Genomic DNA, 25,592 nt, shown 5'->3' with positions numbered 1-25,592 from the left:
TTTAAAAGTAAATGTATAGTGCAAGTGAATGAATATTTTCTACTGTTGCTCAAGTGAGATGCACAACAGATCACAGTTCCAGGTCAGGTTCTTTCAGCCAACTCTGCTCTTGTTTTAGGGACATGACCAGCCCTTTTAGAGGCAAGTGGATCCACTTTGGGATCTCACATGAATATTTCTAGTATCCAGTATTCAAAAAATAATGTAGGATCCTCAGTATTCATTTGATGTTCTCAGGATCTCAATTTTATTGCTTAGTAGGTTGTGATATTTCACTATCCAGTGTATCATGCAAGAAGTATTGAGTTTTGCTGTTGAATTCTTTCAGTATTTATTTTTTTGCAAAGCACAAACAGAGAGAGTTCTGATTTGGCCTTACACATGTTTAGTTTACTTAGCAAGCTCGTCAAACTTTTAATCCTGAATGGCTACTGCTGCCATTGACACTATGTTGTCAGATAGTCTATGGCTACCCTCTGGCATTGCCACCAAAGAGATCTGTTGTGTAGTGTCCTGAATTGGGCGGGAGTTTCCTGATGGCTGGTTCCTTTAGTTATAAGTGCAAATTGCACAGCGGGAAAGTCCTTCACAGTCTCTGGATTTTATTCACAGATTGTAAAGTCAGAAGGAACAATTGCGATCATCTCGTCTGACTGCCTATATTCCACTACAGGATTTCCCTGAATTAACTTCTGTTTCACATACAGCAGCTCTTTTAGAAAAACATCTAATCTTGATTTAAAAATTGTCAGTGATGGAGAATGCACAACAACACGTGATAAATTGTTCCAATGGCTAATCACCCTCACTGTTAAAAATTAGTGTCTTATTTCTAGTCTGAATTTGTCTAGCTTCAACTTCCACCCACTGGATCGTGTTACACCTTTGGCTGCTATAATCATAGAACCACAGGGTCAGAAGGGACCGCAAGGATCATCTAGTCTAACCCCCTGTCAAGATTCAGGATTTGTTGTGTTTAAACCACCCAAAACAGATGGCTCTCCAGCCTCCTATTGAAAACCTCCAGTGAAGAAGCTTCCACAACCTCCCCAGGTGTCTGTTCCTTTGTCCTACCGTTCTTAACACTGAGGCAGTTTTTCCTGAGATTTCATCTGTCTGCTCTGCAGCAGTTTTAACCAGGGATTTGGAGCAATCAAATTTTTGAATTGCTCTGCTCCGGCACCAATAGTGACTGCTCCAGCTTCGCTCCGACTCCGTTCCGCCCTCTGACTCAAATTAATTTTTAACTAAATAAAAAAGTGTATTCTGTCATTTTGAAAAAACATTATTTTTATTCAGACTTTTAAAACCATTTAAATGTCATCAACAATGATACAAACTAGAATCATTCATAATTCATTCTGTAAAAAATTATTGCAGCAATCAAGTCGTCTTTCACATCCTGACGCAAACCATTTAAAATTAACTTTAAAGCCGAAAACAGTCGCTCTACACCAGCTTGAGTTGTTGGCATGCTCGAAGCAATTCTACAGACAGCCTGAATGCGGTGTGGGTAGCTGTGAATGGCCTCAAAAACAGACTTAACTTTCAGCCTACCAATAGACTCCATCGCCTCACAATCTTCCCGAAAGTTGCTCTCAAATAACGCTTCATTACAATTATGAATCGCAGAAACTCGCTGGCGTCTTTCTTGTTTATCCAATTCCTTTTCGAAGGCGTCATCTTCTGAAGAATTCGTGCTTGAATTATCTCCATTTCCCTGTGATGGTTGAAGACGTCTCAGGGATGGACGCTCGAACAAGTTCAGAGTGGAGACGGAAGTTTGAGAACAGCCTGCTATTTCTGAAGGATGTGAACTTTCCGAAACAGCAAATTCAATGGTTGAGGACTCCTTTTGTTGTGTTTTGTTTTCTTCAACCTCTTTCGCTGAGTTCAAATGTAGCAATAGATTTTGTTTTTCGAGTCGGCGAGCAATATCAAGGAGCCCTTCTTTTGCCTTTGGTATTTCCCTTGAGGTAAGAAGAATCCGATACCGTGGGTCAACATAAACTCCAGCAAGGAAATGAATATTGTCAAAAAGCTTCTCTTCGCGTTTCTGCATGGAGGATAGAATTCCTTCTGCAATTTGTCCACCATTTTCTTGCAAGAATTTTGACAGTTTTTGCCATTCCTTCATTAAAACTCCCGGGGTTACATCGACGGCTTGAAGATTCACGGTTGTTTGGTTTGGCTTTGCCAAGAGGTCTCGCAGGTTCTTCACTTCGTCCCATTCAGCTTTTGTTAACTTGAGTTCTCTTGTTCCAGCAGCAGCCGCCACTTGTTCACAGTAAGATTGAAAAACGAGAAGCCGATCAATCATCGCAAATGTTGAACCCCAGTGAGTCACAGTATCCAAGGATTGAGTTACCCCATGTAGATCAAGCAGAACACTCTGAATACTTGACAACAACTTGTCGAATTTTTGCCAGAAATTTCTTTGCATGTTCTTTGATCAGTCCATCCCAGATTGCCAACTGAAGAGTGTGAATACTCTTTTGAGTCGTCCTCATGAAGCCACGTTGGAAGTATGAGGCTAGGGTCATTAACCCATTGCGAAGCAGCATCCATGTTGAGTTTGATTTCATCCATTCCTTTAGTGCCTTCATCGGGCAAAATAGCTTCAGTTCTGTCCACATCTGTGTTCTCAGAGGTAGAAATGGTTTCATTGTCCTCGCTGAAATTTTTGACGGCACATGTCATGTTTGCTGCATTGTCAACGCAGATGCTCAGCACTTGCATTTCACTGATCCCAAATTTTTCTAAAATAGCTTTTACTTGACTTTTCACGCACGAAGAATTGTGACGCCCTTCAGTGTCGATTATGTCCAAGGTTTTTACCACAGCTTTATCTTTTCCTTCTTTGCAGTACTGAGCACTGATTGCAAGGAAATATCTGTTTCCACGGGTTGCCGCATCCATTTTCAGGTAGCACAGTTTTTGCTCCAAAGCTTTCTTGAGCTCTTGGCGACCAGACTCAGCTATGCTGACAACTAAATGACGAACCGCATCGTGCCCCGTCGAAATGTCAAGCTGCCGACCCATTTCACCTGCAGTTTTTTGGAATCCTTTGTTCTTTAGCCTGAAGGTAGTGAGCCGTGTTGAACTCAAGCAAACCATTTCCATCAGCCCTTCACGGAAAGTATTGGCATCCATGATGACTGTAACCTTTGAGGACTTCAAATATGAGTCAAGTTTTGTTTGCTCAATTTTGGGTTTCTTTTCAGATGAAACTCCGTAAAAAATCTTTTCTCCAGGAGTTTTCAAAGAGCCAGATGAACGTTGTTTAGCCGTGTCAGCTTTCTTGTTTTGCCTCATCTTCCTGGTCCTTTTTTCTAACCAGAGTTTTCAGGATGGTTACGGTTTTATATGCCACCAAAGGTTGAAACTTTTCACGGCACTTGCTTCACTTGTCTTGAAGCTACATGGTTTGAGCTCACCATTCACTTCCTTTTCCACCTTGCCAATTTCTTCTTTGCTTTTTGCAAAAGCCCAAATTTGGGCTTTTCAAATTCAAAAGTAAAGACGTCGTTGACATCCTTTTCCGTAAATCATTGTGATATCTTAACCACTTAAGGTACTTCGAATTTATTTTGGATTTTCTGGACAAAAAATGATAATATTTCCTTTTTATACAAAATTATTACTAAAGTATATTTTAATATTTTAACATGTTTCTTGCAGTTTTAATGAAGTAAGAAGTATTTTTAATATACATAATATACATTTTTATTTATAAATTGCAAGTTAGTTTTTCTTATGAAATTTTGCTGTAAAATATTCAAAATATTTTACAAATTTTTAATTAATATCTCAAAAACGCTTTAATATAGATATAGCAATGAAATGTGGTACGTGCCGTAGTGTTAGTACGTGCTATCACTGTTCTACAACATTCATTGCTGGGAAGTAACGTGGCCACACGTTACAAGGCTGGAAATCAACTTTAACGGGAAAGCGGATTCAAACTGCAAGCACAGTCCTTTTAGTAAAGAGAGGAAATTTTCGGTAATATGTTTTTCCTTCATCAGGCTGGAAACATTATACAAGATAGAACCTGTTATTTGCTCTATCTTGTATAATGTTTCCAGCCTGATGAAGGAAAAACATATTCCCAAAAATTTCCTCTCTTTACTAAAAGGACTGTGCTTGCAGTTTGAATCCGCTTTCCCGTTAAAGCTGATTTCCAGCGTTCTATCATACAACAGCATTCAAATAACATTATTTAAACCACAGGCGTCGTGAACTGGGGGGACTGGGCCAATTTTATTCAATATTTTTTAAATCTTCGACTGTTTAACAGATACGACCCTGGAATATGATTTAATGCTAAAACATGCATTAAAACAGCCCTCTTAATTTATTTTGTATAATTAACCGTTTCCGAGAAAACTATTTAAAAATTTTAATCTGCTTAGATGCTTAGAATGATACAAACAATTTTACTTATTATTTATTTTTCAACTTTGGAACCATACATTTTAAATGTAATAATAAATAATAACCAAAAATTATTAACTTATTATGGAACATAATATTACCGCTTGTAGCCAGGGGCAGTCGACGTCAAGCCTTTCTTGAAATATGAAATAAAAATGACTAACAGCCAGTTCGGGATGCTTACGGTTTAAACAATTTTGGATAACGTAATATGGTAGCACACACTAATGCTAAAACAGACATCATTTCATTACTGTATATTAAAGCGTTTTTGAGATATTAATCAGAAATTAACTTTTCATCACCTCCTTGAAGGAACTGTAACTCCCTTAGGAAGAATTTTAGGACACGTGTTCACAGAAACGTTTTTCTTAAAATGACCTAAGGATTCACCCCCAAAGTTGTTTCAGAGTAGCAGCCGTGTTAGTCTGTATTCGCAAAAAGAACAGGAGGACTTGTGGCACCTGTTAGGATATAGATATTCAGGCCTGTCTGTAAAGGCCTATACTCTAAGAATTTAGGTTTATTCTTATCACTTGGCTAGTTATAGAGGTACAAAAGAGAATCAAAATCACTGTCTGCCGGTGTAAGGGCCTTCTCTTACTGTGACAGTCTGAGGCCCTGTTCTTAGGCTAAGGCCTTTGGCTAAGCAACAGAGGCAGCCATAAGCTGGGAAGCAAATGGTCACATCCTCACATTCCAAACTAGTCACACTGAAAGAAGGTGCTACTGGGCTGTTAGGATACAGTCCTGTCCTGATAGCACCCATCACCTCCAGAGAAAGGGAAGTGCCTAGAAAATGTAAAAGGAAACTTAGTTTGATAGCATCCTGTCTGGCAAGAACTCACTTATCAATAGCTGGGATGTGAAATCCTCACTTCTGTATTGTTTTGTCATTATAGTTCCCACTTTGCTATTGTTTGTCTGTATAATCTCTGTCTGGTTCTGTGATTGTTCCTGTCTGCTGTATAATTAATTTTGCTGGGTGTAAACTAATTAAAGTGGTGGGATATAATTGGTTACATAATCATGTTACAATATGTTAGGATTGGTTAGTTAAATTTCAGGAAAATGATTGGTTAAGGTATAGCAAAGCAGAACTCAGGTTCTACTATATAGTCTGCAGTCAATCAGGAAGTGAGGGGGTGGGTGTGTGTGTGGAAAATGGCAACAGGGAATGTGGGTAAGGAAATTGGAATCATGTTTTGCTAAAAGGGGAAATGGGAACAGGGAATGGGGCTGGGGAAATTGGAATCATGTTTGGCTAAGGGCAGGAATGGGAACAGGGACACAGGTGTAAGGCTCTGTGGTGTCAGAGCTGGGAAGGAGGATACTAAGGAAGGAAACTGGAATCATGCTTGCTGGAAGTTCACCCCAATAAACATCGAATTGTTTGCACCTTTGGACTTTGGGTATTGTTGCTTTCTGTTCATGCGAGAAGGACCAGGGAAGTGACTGGGTGAAGGAATAAGCCCCCTAACAGCACCTTAGAGACTAACCAGTTTATTTGAGCATAAGCTTTCGTGAGCTACAGCTCACTTCATCGGATGCATTCAGTGGAAAATACAGTGGGGAGATTTATATACATAGAGAACATGAAACAGTGGGTGTTACCATACAGACTGTAAGGAGAGTGATCACTTAAGATGAGCTATTACCAGCAGGAGAGCGGGGGGGGGGAGGGGGGGGGAGAACCTTTTGTAGTTGTATTGCACATTTTCCAATCACTCTGGATATATCACAAAAATCACTCCTAATTTATCAAAAATGTTTACTGTATATTTATATGCTGCACATGACTTTTTCAGTAAATTTAAAATTACAAACACTGCTACCAAAAGACCATTGAACAGATGACATATAAAATAAGTCCGCCAGAGTGATACGGGAGCATGTACAAATGTACCGGTAACGGGAGCCTGTGTGAGAAATGAGCTTAAGTGGTTAATATCTCTTGCGATACAATAAACAAAAACATTATTTTTTTTTGCAATATACCTGTTTGCAATATCTTAAATGTTGCATCTTACTTTTCCGTAATCACAGCACTCAGTGCGTCTCGTTGATCAACCCTTACAAAAGAAGTATCAACACATACTAATCTAACTAATCTACGCGAGTGTATACTCGCCTAACCTTGGCACAAGGGTGGGAGCAGTCTGCAGTGTTGCCGGATGTCTGATAATTATCTGATTCTTTAATAAAACATATCTCCAAAAAACTTGGTAATTTTGTATCTGTACAGTAAATCTTGATTTCGGCCAAAGTGAGAAAAACTGTGACATATTACGTAAAGTGGTAAAGTAGATGTTAATATCAATTAAAAAGAAAAGGAGTACTTGTGGCACCTTAGAGACTAACCAATTTATTTGAGCATAAGCTTTCATGAGCTACAGCTCACTTCATCGGATGCATACTGTGGAAAACACAGAAGATGTTTGTTTTTATACACACAAATCATGAAAAAATGGGTGTTTACCACTACAAAAGGTTTTCTCTCCCCCCACCCCACTCTCCTGCTGGTAATAGCTTATGTAAAGTGATCACTCTCCTTACAATGCGTATGATAATCAAGGTGGGCCATTTCCAGCACAAATCCAGGTTTTCTCCCCCAGCCCTTTTCTTTTTGCGAATACAGACTAACACGGCTGTTACTCTGAAACCTGTTAATATCAATTGTTATACAATCTGAAACTTTTTGGCACCTTTAGGACTTTCTTGCTAAACATCATTCATTTTGGATTGAAAATGAAAAAAGAAACTGGAGCAGTCAAGATTTTCTGTGCTCCGGCTCCACTCCAGCTCCAGGCAAAAACCTGCAGCTTCATTGCTCTGCGCTCCAGCTTCGGGCTCTGTTCCAAAGCCCTGGCTGATAGAATAAAGAATTATTATTATTTGCATATGTTAGCATCTAGAGGCTGCTCTCTGAACCGGACAAAGCACAAAGTACGAAAGTCCCTGCCACATATAGAATCCAGACAGGGATTTAAATAAAATGCTTGGTTTTTAAAGAAAGCCTCTTCACCTGAAAACGGGGAGGGTGGGAATAAATCAGATGATGAGAGAGCTACAATGCCCAAAGTCAGCCAGGCGTGGTAGGAAGCCAGGACTGAGGTCGGAGATGAAAGTATGTCAAGTTCTGGTTACAAAACGAAAATACATGAGAAAAAGGTAGAACCTTTAAGAGCTCATCAAAATTTTGTTGGCATTTCCAGCATTTTACTCATTCATTGCATCCAAGCAGGTTTAATTACTCGCTGGTGCTGCGCTCTGGAAGGCTCTCTTTTGGTTCTGAAACTGGCTGATCCCCAATATGTGGCTCTTCCTCTTGCTTAATTCGTGGTAAAATATGTGTGGAAATGGGAGATTCTGTTCAGAGGAAAGAGAATTACAGTATATTTTTCTAGTGTTCACAGAACATTTTTAAAAAAACATTTGAGACCCAATTTCAAGCCTCGGCCAATTCTTCGCCAAAACAGACAGGTCTTCCGAACAGCTACAAACATGCCTGCAGTCATTTAAGGTTCATCTACATAGGGATAAAAAAACCTGCGTCTGGTCTGGGTCAGCTGATAGGGGCTCAGGCTCTGTGGCTCCAGAATCGGTGTATAGATTCTCAGGCTCCCGCTGGAGCCTGCGGTCTGGGGCCCTGTGAGAACGGAGGGTCCTAGCACTCAGGCTGCAGCCCAAGCCTGAACATCTGCACAGTGCTTTTAGCCCCATAGCCTGAGCCCCGCAAGCCCGAGTCAATTGAATTGGCCAGCTATGACCATGCCGTGGGGCTTTTATCCCTCTGCAGACATACCACTACAGGCTACCCAGAGCAGCACTGCTGACCTCCCAGATGAGAGCCACAATTAACAGGCCCCCAACTCTTCCCTTTTTAACTTTCCCTTTGAAAAAAAAAAAACAAAAACACTGAATTCCACATTGTGTTAATGAGATTCTAGGACAGGGGCGGGCAAACTTTTTGGCCTGAGGGCCACATCAGGTTTCTGAAACTGTGTGAAGGGCCAGTTAGGGGAGGCTGTGCCTCTCCAAACAGCCAGGCGTGGCCCGGCCCCAACCCCCTATCTGACCCCTCCCCTGTTTTTCGCCCCCTGACGGCCCCCCCAAAACCCCTGGCCCATCCACCCCCCCCGCTCTCTGTCCCCTGACCGCCCCTGGGCATCCCACCCCTAAGTGCCCCCTGATCCAACCCCCGCCCATTCCTGACTGCCCCCCTGGGACCCCTGCCCCATCCAACCACCCCTTCTTCCTGACAGCCCCTCCGGGACCCCTGCCCCCATTCAACCCCCCCGTTCCCTGCCCTCTGACCACCCCAACCTCTATCCACACCCGCCGCCTGAGCACCCCCTCCCGAACTCCCCTGCCCTCTATCCAACCCCGCTGCTCCCTGCCCCCTTACAGCGCTGCCTGGAGCACCGGTGGCTGGCGGCGCTACAGCCACGCCACCCGGCTGGAGCCAGCCATGCCACCAGGTTCTGCAGCCCTGCTGCCCCAGGAGCTCGCAGCCCCACTGCCCAGAGCCTTGCGCCCGCGGCGGAGCGAGCTGAGGCTGCGGGGGACAGCGAACAGCGGGGGAGGGGCTGGGGGCTAGCCTCCCGGGCCAGGAGCTCAGGGGCTGGGCAGGAGGGTCCCGTGGGCCGGATGTGGCCCGCAGGCCGTAGTTAGCCCACCTCTGTTCTGGGATATGGATATCCCTGTGCCATACATAAACAACATCATTCCCTCACAGCCCTACATAATCAGTCACTACTCACCTGTCTTGGTGTCTGTAGACACTTCCCTTTCCTCTGGGTCCCCTTGATCCCTGACACATGGCTCTTCCCCTTGTTCAATCCTGGACAGAATGTCAGGTTTGGAAATTGCATAGTCTGATCATGAGATCAGGGATTATTATGCTTCATTAATAGCACTCTGAGTACTTGCTACAATTTAAAAGGACTGAGAATTATGTTAAACCAATCCCCTTTCAGCACCAGAAATGATTGGCAATTTGAGTGTAGACAAAATAGTTAAAAAAAACATAAAACATCTGGGAGAAGATCAGTTTTGGACCCTGCAGCTGATTCAGAAATATCCACATATACAGGGGGTTGTTTATTTAATCTTGTCTGATTCTGAGCAGGTAGAGATTGGACAGAAAATCTTTCTCTGCGTGTATCAGTTAAATATGCACAAGAAAAACATAGCTAGTACTTTGATACTGGACACTAAAGTATTAAGCCCATTATTGGGTATTTTTAGTCTCTTTAAATGGGGGCTGTGTAAGGTGGACCAGTCACAAAAGTTCGAAGTAAATGCTGATCTACCTGAAACCACGGGAAATGTAAAAAGCACTGATCATGGAACTTCTGATAAATGAATGAAAATACATCATTACCCAGTGAGAGTAAAGTCTCATAGTTGCTCTTCATCACATTCTTGTAAAGCTCCTTCTGCCATTCATCTAAATTCCCCCATTCCTGCTCATTGAAATAGACGGAGATCTCATCAAACGTCACTGGGACCTGAAATCACAAATGTGACACATTCAGCATCATCTGCTGCAGTTGTTTCCTGACACCTGCATCCAGTGACTTTATATCAAAGGTAGCAGTAGAGATTGGTAATGCCTGAAAATAATTTTTATTTTCTGGTGTCTCATTAGTAGCCAATGAAAAAAAATATCTTTTTAATAAATGTCCCAATCAGAAATGCCCAAACCACCAGACTCAATGTAGCCTCCTCATTGAGCAAGCGTGTGGAGTGCTCGTCAAGTTTTGGCAGCACCTACCTTTCACACGAGAGAGATTTTTTTTAAAATTTCACTTATCAGTGGCACATAATATTTTCCTATGAACTTCAAATCCAGGGCACTGTTGCACACCCAGAAGGAAATCTAGTTACCCCTCAAGTCCTATTTTGAGGTAGTAGTTCATTAAAGGAGCTACCTCTCATAGGTACTAAAGAAGACTCTTTACGTTGGCAAAAGGATTGACAATAGGAACTAATAAAATAAATGGGAGTTACTGACCTGTAACTAGAGATTCTTCAAGATGTGTGGTCCCTATCTGCTTTCCACTGCGGGTTACCCATGTGCACCACGCACCCAGAGCCAGAGAATTTAAGGGTAGTATCCGTTGGTCCGCCCTGATGCAGCTTGTGCCTCCATCCGAGGGGATAAAGGGCAAGGCCGATCGACTATCTCTCATAAGAACATAATAAGAACATAAGAATGGCCATACTGGATCAGACCAAAGGTCCATCCAGCCCAGTATCCTGTCTACCAACAGTGGCCAATGCCAGGTGCCCCAGAGGGAGTGAACCTAACAGGTAAAGATCAAGTGATCTCTCTCCTGCCATCCAGCTCCACTCTCTGACAAACAGAGGCTAGTGTCACACAACCCCAATGGCCCCCTCCCTCAGGGGGTCCCCTGGGGAGCCAGATCAGCATTGTATGTTGCTAACGCTGGTGCAGGCATTGCAAAGCATTTTGGGAAGGCTCAAAGGTGTGAGTGTGGAGTGAAGGGTTCCTTTGCAGGTTGCAAGAGGCCGAAGAGGGAGGGAAGGAGGGAGAAGAGAAGGGATTAATTCGACACTCCAGCTAGGTCCAAAGATAAGACGCGGACTCCAGCCAAAGGCCATGGCACACAACTGACTCTCGGCTGCCTGCCAAGAAAGACAGGGGCCTGGATTCCAACCCCAACCAGCCGTGAGAACAGAGCAGTGAACTGAACAAGACTGCAGGGAATTGCAAAAAAGCTATTGAGACAGTGAAGACCGGCGAGGGGGAAAACAAGTTTCGCGTCCCTGAAGCTGGTGTGTTTTGTGGAAAGCTGAAGAGGCCACAGAAAGCCAGTTTGGACTGGTACAAAGAGCATGGGGGACAAAGATCCCTGAACAAAACTCCCACAAAAGACCCCGGGACTTAAAACCATCCTAAGAGCTGAAGCAAATCGGAGACCAACAGCGGACCCTGGACAACCTGTGCACAGGACAGAACTCTCGTCCACTCTTCTTCTTACGTTACACCCAGGCTTGGCCAGCCCTAGGTTCTGCGTGTGTGAGTATGAAAGTGGGTTAGGGCATGGGCACTAACGCTTCCTTCCTTCCGCTGAGTGACATGGGGAGCACCCCGCACTCACCGTTGTTATTTTATTAATAAAGCTTTAAAATTTAGTCACTTGGTGTGCTCCTTCATCTCCTCCCCTAAAGATCCTGCAGCCTCAGCCTGATCACCTGACGCCCCAGGCGGATTGGTGACAGAAATCTGTCACACTGGGACACCATTCCTTACCCATCCTGGCTAATAGCCATTAATGGACTTAACCTCCATGAATTTATCTAGTTCTCTTTTAAACCCTGTTATAGTCCTAGCCTTCACAACCTCCTCAGGCAAGGAGTTCCACAGGTTGACTGTGCGCTGTGTGAAGAAGAACTTCCTGTTATTTGTTTTAAACCTGCTGCCTATTCATTTTATTTGGTGGCTCCCAGTTCTTATATTATGGGAATAAGTAAATAACTTTTCCTTATTCCCTTTCTCCACACCACTCATGATTTTATAGACCTCTATCATATCCCCCTTTAGTCTCCTCTTTTCCAGGCTGAAAAGTCCTAGCCTCTTTAATCTCTCCTCATATGGGACCTGTTCCAAACCCTAATCATTTTAGTTGCCCTTCTCTGAACCTTTTCTAATGCCAGTATATCTTTTTTGAGATGAAGAGACCACATCTGTACGCAGTATTCAAGATGTGGGCGTACCACGGATTTCTATAAGGGCAATAAGATATTCTCCCTCTTATTCTCTATCCCTTTTTTAATGATTCCCAACATTCTGTTTGCTTTTTTGACTACCACTGCACACTGCGTGGACGTCTTCAGAGAACTATCCACGATGACTCCAAGATCTCTTTCCTGATTAGTTGTAGCTAAATTAGTCCCCATCATATTGTATGTATAGTTGGGGTTATTTTTTCCAATGTGCATTACTTTACATTTATCCACATTAAATTTCATTTGCCATTTTGTTGCCCAATCACTTCGTTTTGTGAGATCTTTTTGAAGTTCTTCATAGTCTGCTTTGGTCTTAACTATCTTGAGCAGTTTAGTATCATCTGCAAACTTTGCCACCTCGCTGTTTACCCCTTTCTCCAGATCATTTATGAATAAGTTGAATAGGATTAGTCCTAGGACTGACCCTTGGGGAACACCACTAGTTACCCCTCTCCGTTCTGAAAATTTACCATTTATTCCTACCCTTTGTTCCCTGTCTTTTAACCAGTTCTCAAACCATAAAAGGATCTTACCTCTTATCCCATGACAACTTAATTTACGTAAGAGCCTTTGGTGAGGGACCTTGTCAAAGGCTTTCTGGAAATCTAAGCACACTATGTCCACTGGATCCCCCTTGTCCACAAGTTTGTTGACCCCCTTCAGACAACTCTAATAGAGTAGTAAGACACGATTTCCCTTTACAGAAACCATGTTGACTTTTGCCCAACAATTTATGTTCATCTATGTGTCTGACAATTTTATTCTTTACTATTGTTTCAACTAATTAGCCCGGTACTGCCGTTAGACTTACCTGTCTGCTGGGATCACCTCTAGAGCCTTTTTAAAATATTGGTGTTACATTAGCTATCTTCCAGTCATTGGGTACAGAAGCCGATTTAAAGGACAGGTTACAAACCATAGTTAATAGCTCCTCAATTTCACATTTGAGTTCTTTCAGAACTCTTGGGTGAATGCCATCTGGTCCTGGTTACTTGTTACTATTAAGTTTATCAATTAATTCCAAAACCTCCTCTAATGACACTTCAATCTGTGACAATTCCTCAGATTTGTCACCTACAAAGGACAATTCAGGTTTGGGAATCTCCCTAACATCCTCAGCCATGAAGTCTGAAGCAAAGAATTCATTTAGTTTCTCTGCGATGACTTTATCATCTTTAAGTGCTCCTTTTGTATCTCGATTGTCCAAGGGCCCCACTGGTTGTTTAGCAGGGTTCCTGCTTCTGATGTACTTAAAAAACATTTTATTATCTTTTGAGTTTTTGGCTAGCTGTTCTTCAAACTCCTTTTTGGCTTTTCTTATTCCATTTTTACACTTAATTTGCCAGTGTTTATACTCCTTTCTATTTACCTCAGTAAGATTTGACTTCCACTTTTTAAAAGATGCCTTTTTATCTCTCACTGCTTCTTCTACATGGTTGTTAAGCCACAGTGCCTCTCTTTTACTGTGTTTTTAAATTTTGGGTATACATTTAATTTGGGCCTCTCCAGTTTCTTCTCTACTGTGAATCAAAGAAGATCCAAAGCTGAGGGGAAGGAGGGTGGGTAGTGGAATGTAGACAGGAACCAGACATCCTAAAGAACCTCCAATTACAGGTCAGTAACTTCCCCTTCTTTTTCAAGTGATGGTCCCTATTGTATTCCACTGTGGGCGACTGACGAGCAGAACTTAAGTAGGAGGCAGTTTTGAGGATGTAGAAGGTAGAGCTGACCGTAGGACTGCCATTCCAAAGGAGGCATTAGCAGAGACCTGCACTAGGGCATAATGTCTCGCAAACATGTGAACGGAGCCCCATGTGGCCGTTTTACAGATGTCCAGGAGGGGCACCTCCTGAAGAGATGGCAGAGTCACTGCTTGTGCTATCGTGGAATGAGCTCTCACCTTATGGGGTGGGGAAAGTCCGAGAGCTGCCAGCAGAGCAGAGTGCAACCAGAGATCCATTTGGAGATTCTGGGTGGAGATGGCACGCCCCCTGGTTCTTTCTGCTATAGTGACAATTATTCTCTGGAATTTCCTGATTGGTTTTGTTCTTTGCTGGGAAAAGGCCAAGGCCTGCCGAATGTCAAGGGAGTGGAGTCTTCGTTCCCCTGCGGACCGTGGTTTTGGGAAGAACACAGTAAGTGAATCAATAGGTTAAGATGGAATTCTGAAACGACTTTCGGGGTGAATTTGGGGTGTAGACGCAAAGAAACCTTATCTTTATGGAATATAGTGTAAGAAGGAACTGCCATCATCGCTTCAAGCTCGCCAACCCTTCTAGCTGAGGAGATGGTGTAACGATGCTGGTCCTGGCAGGATCCAACTGAGGGTGCCAATTCAGGACAAATTGCTTCAAGCAGGGCAGTTACAGCCCAAGGCTGGGGTTTTTCCACCTTTAAAGCAAACCAAACCAGCCAGACAGATAGGACTTTGGTTTTACCCTACTGGCTAACCACAAGTCACACAAGCAATTCTCTTAGATACTCCAGTTTCCCAGTATCACCACCAGTGCCACTCGTTATGAGGAAAAATGGTTAGGAAAACCAATACCCCAGTAAAAGAAAAATGGTTCTCTCGATCCCAAAGGACCAAGCCCCAGACCCAGGTCAATATACCAATCAGATCTTACCCACAAATCACGCTGTTGCCAATCCTTTAGAATCTAAAATCTAAAGGTTTATTCATAAAAGAAAAAAGATAGAGATGAGAGCTAGAATTGGTTAAATGGAATCAATGACACACAGGAATGGCAAAGTTCTTGGTTCAGGCTTGCAGCAGTGACGGAATAAACTGCAGGTTCAAATCTAGTCTCTGGAGCCCATCCACTGCTGGGATGGGTTATTCAGTCCTTTATGTAGAGCCTCCATTTGTAGCTAAGTCCCTCCAGAGGTCAGAAGCAGGATTGAAAACAAGATGGAGGAGCTGCAGCAGCTTTTTATAGTCTCTTGCCATGTGGTCTCTGCTTTCTTTGTTCCAAAGACAAGCTGTCCATCCCATGTCCTGGAAAAACCTCAGAGTTCTGTCCATAGGCATGTCCCTGCACACCTTGCTGAGTTACAAGGCGTCTGCCTTCTCTCAATGGGTCAGTTGTGTAGCTGATGGTCCTTAATGGGCCAGCAAGCAGGGTAGGCAGAGCTGACACCAACTTGTCTGGGGTGTCACCCACAGACAGTATAGAGCCAATACTTATAACTTTAAATACAAAAATGATACATGCATATAGACAGCATAATCATAATCAGCAAACCATAACCTTGTCTTAGACACCTCATTTGACCCCCTTTATATAAGATTTGATGCCACTACAGAACCTTGGTTGCAACAATGATCTATACGGTCCCAGCTTATGTCAATAACGTCAGAGATGGCTATTAGGAAAGTGACCTTCATGGAAAGTCCTCGCTTACAGACAGCCCCCCAACCTGAAACAAATACTCACCAGCAACTACACACCACACCACAGAAACACTAACCCAGGAGACAATCCCTGTAACAAACCCCGCTGCCTACTCTGTCCCCATATCTACTTTAGCAACACCATCATAGGACCCAACCACATCAGCCACACCATCAGGGGCTCATTCACCTGCACATCTATGAATGTGATATATGCCATCATGTGCCAGCAATGCCCCTCTGCCATGTACACTGGCCAAACCAGACAATCTCTATGTAAAAGAATGAATGGACGCAAATCAGACATCAGGAACGGTAACATACAAAAGCCAGTAGGAGAACACTTCAATCTCCCTGGACATTCAGTAACAGATTTAAAAGTAGCCATCCTTCAACAAGAAAACTTCGAAAACAGACTTCAAAGAGAAACTGCAGAGCTACAATTCATTTGCAAACTTAACACCATTAACTTGGGCTTGAATAGGGACTGGGAGTGGCTGGCTCACTACAAAAGCAATTTTCCCTCTCTTGGCATTGACCAGTCCTCATCAATTATTGGGAGTGGACCACATCCACCCTGACTGAATTGGCCTTGTCATCACTGGTTTTCCACTTGTAAGGTAACTCCCTTCTCTTCATGTGCCAGTATATTTATGCTTGTATCTGTAATTTTCACTCCATGCATCTGAAGAAGTGGGTTTTTTTACCCATGAAAGCTTATGCCCAAATAAATCTGTTAGTCTTTAATTAAACAAGATTTGGGATGGGAATTTCATACGGAGTCACGTGAAAGAAAATCTTCACATAAACCCTATTAAGGCAAACTTTTGAGCACTCTGCAGTTCTAATCCAGATAGAATAGTCAAAAGATCTGCAACGTCAGTGAAAATAAGCTATATTTGTCTAACTATTTAGGTAATATTGTTGTTTTAAGATTTAGGATGGGAGACGGAATTCAAAGGAATCCAGAGCCCTCTTCCAAAGGCATTATTTTTTAAATTCTTTGGCACTAATCAGTGCTCTCTGTGACCCCGATTTGAGAATGCTTCAAAATTAAAATGGGAAAAGTTAACACACAAAAAGTTGGTCAGCGGAAGACCCAGGCCACACATGGTTTATAGTAACCCAGCGGGGATCCAATAAGCAAAGCTGAAATGTAAAATCCAAATCTACTTTTCCACCATTGGAAGTGAATACACTGCACACAGACTCTTCCCCATGCTGTCCTTCTGCTGCTTTAAAGGAGCAGAAGAAAGATATTTTTGATTAATCTTTGGGAATTTTACAGCTAAGGGACAAAGTCTACACAGAGATCCATAGGTGCTGGAACTAGGGGTGCGGCTGCACCCCCTGACTTCAGGTGGTTTCCATTATATACAGGGATTACACCATTTAGTTCAATGGCTCTCAGCAGCCCCACTATACAAATTGTTCCAGCACCCCATGGCAGATCTTTTTCCAAAGGAGAGAGGGAAACACGCTAGGCCCACGGCACCGCCAGCTGTGCCCGGCAGCCAGGCTCTACACTAGTCTGCAATTATTGATTCCCTCCAGCAGTGGAAGCCGCCTGCACTGCTGTGTCCCGCGCATCCCAAAACCCTGGGGTGGGGTGGGGGTACAAACTGCAGATTTCTCCATGCGCAGCACAAGCCGGGCACGGTCGCCACTGGCCGGGTGGGCCGATCCCTGCGGCTGGGGAGCAGCAAAGTCCCAGTCCTTGCTCAGCTGCAAACGGCCCCACCCTAGCCGGACCCGGCCGCCCCCGCCTCAGGGCTCAGCCCCAGCCCGGCCGGGCAGCACTGCGCTCCCCGCGGGCCGGCTCCTGGGACCCAGGCCGGGTGGGGAGAAGCTCCCGGGGCCCAAGGCGCCCCCGCCGGGCCCTTACCTGGGCAGCGGCCTGCTCGGGCATGGCCCCCAGGGCGGGGCTTCTCCAGCGGGCCGGGTGTAGTGTAGTAAAGTGTGAGCTGTGGCTCACGAAAGCTTATGCTCAAATAAATTTGTTAGTCTCTGTAGGAATGTGCTACTTACAGTGCACTGAGCATGCTCAGTTCATCCTCTGAAGCCACTGCCCTTCCCCCTGCCCTTAGTAGCTGTAGGATTCTCCTGACTGCTTTGGACAGGGGTTAAAAAGGGGCAAAGAGGGCGAATCAGAGCAGGGGGGTGGCCAGGGTCTGAGCAGGGGGAGGAAATTGACTGGTCAGGGGGGTCCAGAAGCTGGAGGCAGGATGAGGAGAGGGGCTAAAGGGCAAAATCAGGGCTGGGAGGGGAGGAGCAGGAGTTAATCCCAGGAGTGAGGCACTGGCAGAGGATGATAGAGGGCAAAACCCGGCACAGACCAGGGCCCGGGGGGTGGGGGGGGAGCAGTTACCCCAGTGGGATTGAGACCCCTGTGTTTGCAAAAATCGGGGGGGGGGGGGGGCGGGGAAGGGGCTTTTTTTATTTCCCCTCTCACAGACAGCAACTCTCAGCACCGGCTTCTCAGGGCTGGGTTCTTAAAGGCACAGGCATCCCAATGCCTAGCCAATGCAGCTCCTCTTTGATCTAACCTACTGTGGCTATGTCTACACTACAAAGTTCAAACCGCTCCCACAGGTGCTGGTGCTCCTGGTCATCCACCTCAATGAGGGGATTAGCTCCCAGCACTGGGAACCGAGCCTGTCCACACTAGCGCTTTAAAGCGCTCAAACTTGCGGCGCTCAGGGGGGGTGATTTTTCACACCCCCGAGCCAGCAAGTTAGAGCGCTTTAACTTGCCAGTGTAGATAATCCCTGAGACTTAATTCAGTGGAACATTTTACATATATCCCCTCAGAAATAAAGAATCCCTTATCACGGTATCTGATTGCATAGAGTCTCCTAGCAGTTTCCCAAGTTGTCTTATCTGCTGCTGGGATTCCCTGAATTTTTAAATTTAATTTTTTTCTTCTCATTTTAGAGCTGACTGAATTTCTGGCCTAGTGTCAAAATTTTGTTTTGAGTCAGTCCACCAATGGGGATTGCATTTTTGCAACTGTTATTTTGCCTCTCAGTCTAGTGTTTTTCCGCATGCCATTGTGTACTTGATTCTCAAATATTCAGTAAAGGCCGTATACTATCTCCTATAACATCTTTCTCCCTGGAAAAAAATCTATTGTAATTTTCTGCAAAAATTACAACTGCCATTGTGGGTCAGGCTAATATTCTGCCTAATCTAGTATCCTGTCTTGTGACAGTGGCCAATGCCAGGTGCTTCTAAGGGAATGATCAGACCAGGCAATGACTCAGTGAACCATCCCATTGTCCACTCCCAGCATCTGGCAGTCAAAGGATGGTTTAGGGACAGGCAGAGCATGGGCCTGCATCCCTGATTATCTTGGCTAATAGCCAATGTACTTATCCTTAGGGACTGATCTAATTCTTTGTTCAACCCATTCATAATTTTGCCTTTCAAAATATAATGAACACACATCTGCAACCCCAAGATACCTTTACAACCACAAGAATTCTAAAATCATGAGTTATACACCCTTGAGTCAAGAAATTTTAATAAATAAATTATATCTATTTTTATGTGCCTTTTTGTTCCTGAGCCTGTAGGGTGCAGTAAGGCCAGTTCCAATGCCTTAAGCCTAAACACCTGAATGAATCTTCATCTACCCTCATACTGTTCCTGTTACCTCTCCCAAACATTTAATATACCTAAGGCCATATCTACACTTTAAGTGTGTGTTAACTCAAGTTATGTCAGCATAGAGTCACTACGGTTACTATGTCACTCGTGTGTATGCCTCCTGGACTCCTTGTCTCAGCAGGTCAGGGTACTCACCAGAAGCACTTGTGTAGATTCAGAGTGAGGTGCACCATGAATAGATATCCCACTAAAAGAAAAGGAGGACTTGTGGCACCTTGGAGACTAACCAATTTATTTGAGCATAAGCTTTCGTGAGCTACAGCTCACTTCATTGGATGCACGTAGTGGAAAATACAGTGAGGAGATTTATATACACACAGAATATGAAAAAATGGGTGTTACCATACACACTGTAAGGACAGTGATCACTTAAGATGAGCTATTACCAGCAGGAGAGCGGGGGAGGGGGGGAGAAAACCTTTTGTATTGATAATCAAGGTGGGCCATTTCCAGCAGTTAACAGGAACGTCTGAGGAACTGGGGAGGGGAGGGGAATAAACATGGGGAAATAGTTTTACTTTGTGTAATGACCCATCCACTCCCAGTCTCTATTCAAGCCTAAGTTAATTGTATCCAGTTTGCAAATTAAGTCCAATTCAGCAGTCTCTCATTGGAGTCTGTTTTTGAAGTCTTTTTGTTGTAATATTGCAACCTTTAGGTCTGTAATCGAGTGACCAGAGAGATTGAAGTGTTCTCCAACTGGTTTATGAATGTTATAATTCTTGACATCTGATTTGTGTCCATTTATTCTTTTACGTAGAGACTGTCCAGTTTGACCAAAGTACATCGCAGAGGGGCATTGCTGGCACATGATGGCATATATCACATTGGTAGATGTGCAGGTGAACGAGCCTCTGATAGTGTGGCTGATGTGATTAGGTGCTGTGATGGTGTCCCCTGAATAGATATGTGGGCACAGTTGGCAACGGGCTTTGTTGCAAGGATAGGTTCCTGCGTTAGTGGTTCTGTGGTGTGGTGTGTGGTTGCTGGTGAGTATTTGCTTCAGGTTGGGGGGCTGTCTGTAGGCAAGGACTCGCCTGTCTCCCAAGATCTGTGAGAATGATGGGTCATCCTTCAGGATAGGTTGTAGATCCTTGATGATGCATTGGAGAGGTTTTAGTTGGGGGCTGAAGATGATGGCTAGTGGCGTTCTCTTATTTTCTTTGTTGGGCCTGTCCTGTAGTAGGTGACTTCTGGGTACTCTTCTGGCTCTGTCAATTTGTTTCTTCACTTCAGCAGGTGGATATTGTAGTTGTAAGAATGCTTGATAGAGATCTTGTAGGTGTTTGTCTCTGTCTGAGGGGTTGGAGCAAATGCGGTTGTATCGTAGAACTTGGCTGTAGACAATGGATCGTGTGGTGTGGTCTGGATGAAAGCTGGAGGCATGTAGGTAAGCATAGTGGTCAGTAGGATTCCGGTGTAGGGTGGTGTTTATGTGACCATCACTTATTAGCACCGTAGTTTCCAGGAAGTGGATCTCTTGTGTGGACTGGTCCAGGCTGAAGTTGATGGTGGGATGGAAATTGTTGAAATCATGGTGGAATTCCTCAAGGGCTTTTTTTCCATGGGTCCAGATGATGAAGATGTCATCAATATAGCGCAAGTAGAGTAGGGGCATTAGGGGACGAGAGCTGAGGAAGCATTGTTCTAAGTCAGCCATAAAAATGTTGGCATACAGGCCAGTCCTTGCCTAGAGACAGCCCCCCAACCTGAAGCAAATACTCACCAGCAACCACACAACAGAACCACTAACTCAGGAACCTATCCTTGCAACAAAGCCTGTTGCCAACTGTGTCCACATATCTATTCAGGGGACACCACCATAGGGCCTAATCACATCAGCCACACTATCAGAGGCTCATTCACCTGCACATCTACCAATGTGATATATGCCATCATGTGCCAGCAATGCCCCTCTGCCATGTACATTGGTCAAACTGGACAGTCTCTACGTAAAAGAATAAATGGACACAAATCAGACGTCAAGAATTATAACATTCAAAAACCAGTTGGAGAACACTTCAATGTCTTTGGTCACTCGATTACAGACCTAAAGGTCGCAATATTACAACAAAAAGACTTCAAAAACAGACTCCAACGAGAGACTGCTGAATTGGACTTAATTTGCAAACTGGATACAATTAACTTAGGCTTGAATAGAGACTGGGAGTGGATGGGTCATTACACAAAGTAAAACTATTTCCCCATGTTTATCCTCTCCCTCCCCCCCACCCTGCTCTCCTGCTGGTAATAGCTCATCTTAAGTGATCACTCTCCTTACAGTGTGTATGGTAACACCCATTTTTTCATGTTCTCTGTATATATATATATATATATATATATATATATATATATATATATATCTTCCTACTGTATTTTCCACTACATGCATCCAATGAAGTGAGCTGTAGCTCACGAAAGCTTATGCTCAAATAAATTGGTTAGTCTCTAAGGTGCCACAAGTCCTCCTTTTCTTTTTGCGAATACAGACTAACACAGCTGCTACTCTGAAAGATATCCCACTGTATTTTGGGAAGCTTTGGTTTGGCAGTGTATGCTGGGTAGCACATCCCTACAGATTGCAGGGGTGTGGATGTGTGTGTGTAAATGCTGTCTGTAGGACCAGGCTACCTGCAGCAGCGACAGGTCCTACTTTGCTAAAAAAGGACATCTGATGTAGCTAATTCAAGCAGTCTCACATGTAAAACCAAACTGATAGCTTTCTTTAACGGTGTAACAAGCCTTGTGGATGGGGGGAAGTGGCTGACATGGTCTATCTTGCCTTTAGTAAGGCTTTTGATACGGTCTCCCACGACCTTCTCACAAACAAACTGTGGAAATGCAACATAGATGGAGCTAAAATAAGATGGGTGCAAAACTAGTCAGAAAACAGTTCCGACAGTAGTTATCAGTGATTCACAGGCTGAAAGGGCATAACGAGTGGGGTTCTCCAGGGATCAGTTCTGGATAAGTTTCTATTCAAAATCTTGATCAATGATTGAGATAATGGCATAGAGAGTACAATTATAGAGTGTGTGAATGATAAGCTGCACACATAGAAAATAGGAAAGGACTTCCTAGGAAGGAGTACTGCGGAAAGGGATCTGGGGGTCATAGTGGACCACAAGCTGAATACGAGTCCTGTGGAAAGGGATCTGGAAAGACTGTACTGTAACCTAGGGGTCCTAGCAGACCACAAGCTGAATATGAGTGAACAGTATAACGCTGCTGCAAAAAACCAGATCACTACTCTGGGATGTCCGCTCTACTCTGTGCCGATTAGGCCTCAACTGGAGTAGTGTGTCCAGTTCTGGGCACCACATTGCAGGAAAGATGTGGACAAATAGGAGAGAGTCCAGAGAAGAGAAAAAAAGAAAAAGTAAGGTCTGGAAAACGTGACCTAGGAGGGAAGCAGCATCTTTTTACAGAATCGGTTTCTTACATGCTACACGTATAAATAACTGCTGCAGGCAGCATATTTGTACGCAGAGCAATGTTACATATTCGATAGTGCCAGAAACGGCTACCTGTAGGCATCTGCTGCATCGGGTAGCAGTTTACTATAATAGCAGTTTCTTACAATCCATTGTGTATCAGTAACTGTTACCGGTAGCACATTCCTACACGGAGCAACCAGCCCAGCCAAGCTCCGCTCCGCTCCCACTCCAGGCTGGGCAGAGTCCCAGCACTGCGAGTCGGACCCTGTGTCTCAGTTGCTGAGGGTCAGGCTCATTCCACGGGCTCTCGTGTGCCGGCTCCTGCCCAGCCGTGGAACCAAACCAACCCCCTGAGCGAGGCCTTGAGACGTCGCTTCTCCCTCTAACTTGCTGCAGCAGCTGCTCCCCTTAGCATCAAGTTTAAACTGCCCCTGGCCTCCAGTCTCCCCTCAGCTACACCTTAAATTAAAATGCGACTCTTAGCCCTGCCCTCTACTACACAGGTAGGTGCCCGTAAGTCCCCCTTGCACATGCTCTGCACTGCATTTGCGCCTATGTCTACACTGTGTCTACATTATGAGGACACAATAACACCAGGCATGGACCGGAAGGAAGTGGAGCCATAGTCAGTGTACAGGCTCTGGTCAATGAAGTGTGAGTGTAGACACCCTCACCGACCTCCAGCAGCTATCCCACAATGCACAACAGTGACTGCTCCAGTCATCATTGTGAACTCCTGTGGGGAAAAGAGGCTGTGGATGCACAACTATAGACTGGTCACAGTAAGGTGACCAGACAGCAACTGTGAAAAAACAGGACAGCGGTGGGGCGGGGGGGGAATAGGCTCCTATATAAGAAAACGTCCAAAAAAACAGGACTGTCCCTATAGAAACAGGACATCTGGTCACCCTAGGTCATAGAAATGTGGATATGTACCAAGATTGCACGGGGGAAGCAAACAAAGGAATACCACAGGGATCAGCAGCAGTGCCCCATGCGGCCAGGGGATCCAGCTACAGCAAGAGTCAGGATCCGTTTGCGGTGGAGTCTCAATCTAGCCAGGTTTCAGAGTGGTAGCCGTGTTAGTCTGTGTGAGCAAAAACAACCTTAGAGGAGTCCTTGTGGCACCTTAGAGACTAACAAGTTTATTTGGGCATTTGGCCAGTCCCACCCCCAGCCAAACATGGATGAACCAAATCCAGGGGCAGAATCCTCAGATACGTGTATGCAGCACGCATTCTCCCTTACAATGTTTAAATGTGAAGATGGCACCAGCCCAACCCCAATTTAGCAAGACATAGTTATCTACTTCTCATTGTTTTAGTCGCACAACAGAGGAAGAACAAATAGAGGTAGAGTTGTTATCTGCTTTTCATTCCCCCTTAGAGTGAGGCAGGGAGGGACCAGGAGCTTATTTGTTATTGTACATAGGGATCCTCTTCCTGAAAATGCGGCTACAAGTTTACAACCTGTGGAGTCAGTATTGTTATTTATTATTATTTAGCACCCACAACATATTAGGCACATTACAGATTTTTTAAAAATAAACATCACCGATGGACAGCATTAATGATGAACTGTTAGACTGTACTGTAATCACAAACTGGACAGATCAGTGTGACAGAGGAAGTTTATTTATGTCAGCAAGACAATTCAAACCCATTAAAATATGAAGGGCAGAAAATCCTTACACGGTATTTCCAGACCTTAATCTGACTACTCAGCAGAAGTAAAGACTCTGAAGGCTATATATGTTTTATTCTACTTCTGCTTGACTATGATTCTTGGCAAAATAATATGCTATGGCCCAAGGCTTATTTTACATTTTCAGGGAAACCATGGCCATTGAGGAAATTCACAGAATTATGTGGCCCCTATACAGGTAAAGACGTAATATGGCCATAGCACACTGGGGTCCTAGTCCATGACTAGAGCTCCTAGGCACTACAGTAATACAAATAGTAAATAACAATGTTTACTGTGTGTCTGTAACATCACTTCTCTCCCATCCCCATTTACACACTTCAGGGGCTGTCATAAATATAAAGGGAAGAGTAACCACCTTTCTGTATACAGTGCTACAAAATCCCTCCTGGCCAGAGGCAAAACCCTTTCACCTATAAAGGGTTAAGAAGCTAAGATAACCTCGCTGGCGCCTGACCAAAATGACCAATGAGGAGACAAGATACTTTCAAAGCTGGAGGGGGGTGGAACAAAGGGTCTGTCTGTCTGTGTGATGCTTTTGCCGGGAACAGATCAGGAATGCAGCTCAGAACTCCTGTAAAAAGTTAGTAAGTAATCTAGCTCTGGTAAAATAGCTGTGCTGAATGGAATGTATATTCCTGTTTTTGTGTCTTTTTGTAACTTAAGGTTTTGCCTAGAGGGATTCTCTATGTTTTGAATCTGATTACCCTGTAATGTATTTACCATCCTGATTTTACAGAGGTGATTCTTTTACTTTTTCTTTAATTAAAAGTCTTCCTTTAAGAACCTGATTGCTTTTTCATTGTTCTTAAGATCCAAGGCTTTGGGTCTGTGGTCACCTGTACAAATTGGTGAGGATTTTTATCAAACCTTCCCCAGGAAAGGGGGTGTAGGGCTTGGGGGGATATTTTGGGGGGAAGACGTCTCCAAGTGGGCTCTTTCCCTGTTCTTTGTTTAACACACTTGGTGGTGGCAGCATAGGGTTCAAGGACAAGGCAAAGTTTGTGCCTTGAGGAAGTTTTAACCTAAGCTGGTAAGAATAAGCTTAGGGGGTCTTTCATGCAGGCCCCCACATCTGCACCCTAGAGTTCAGAGTGGGGAAGGAACCTTGACATGGTGGCAGAGCAGTGGGATCATTTTGAGATTTTTTTTTTTAGATCATTTTGAACCAGAAGCACAGCAGGATTTTAAAA

The 25,592-nt window shown here is 44.0% G+C and overlaps 2 protein-coding genes across 2 annotated transcripts in view; both read right to left on the bottom strand.

The window, feature by feature from the left end:
• LOC102934043 overlaps positions 1-25,592 on the bottom strand; it is an 85,633-nt gene that overhangs the window by 19,844 nt on the left and 40,197 nt on the right. The window lies entirely within an intron of this gene.
• On the bottom strand, positions 7,160-10,195 carry LOC119565457 (zinc finger protein 398-like). The gene is made up of 3 exons (XM_043541826.1): positions 9,824-10,195; positions 9,201-9,314; positions 7,160-7,806 (listed from the first exon to the last, which is right to left on the bottom strand). Exons 1-3 carry the CDS (start codon positions 9,855-9,857, stop codon positions 7,688-7,690), a joined length of 267 nt encoding a protein of 88 aa, XP_043397761.1. The 5' UTR covers positions 9,858-10,195; the 3' UTR covers positions 7,160-7,687.

Source organism: Chelonia mydas, chromosome 2 (genome assembly GCF_015237465.2).
Source record: "Chelonia mydas isolate rCheMyd1 chromosome 2, rCheMyd1.pri.v2, whole genome shotgun sequence".
NCBI classification, from domain to species: Eukaryota; Metazoa; Chordata; order Testudines; family Cheloniidae; genus Chelonia; species Chelonia mydas.
The sequence above is the reverse complement of the archived record's forward strand: the minus strand, read 5'-3'. Positions and strand labels throughout refer to the sequence as shown.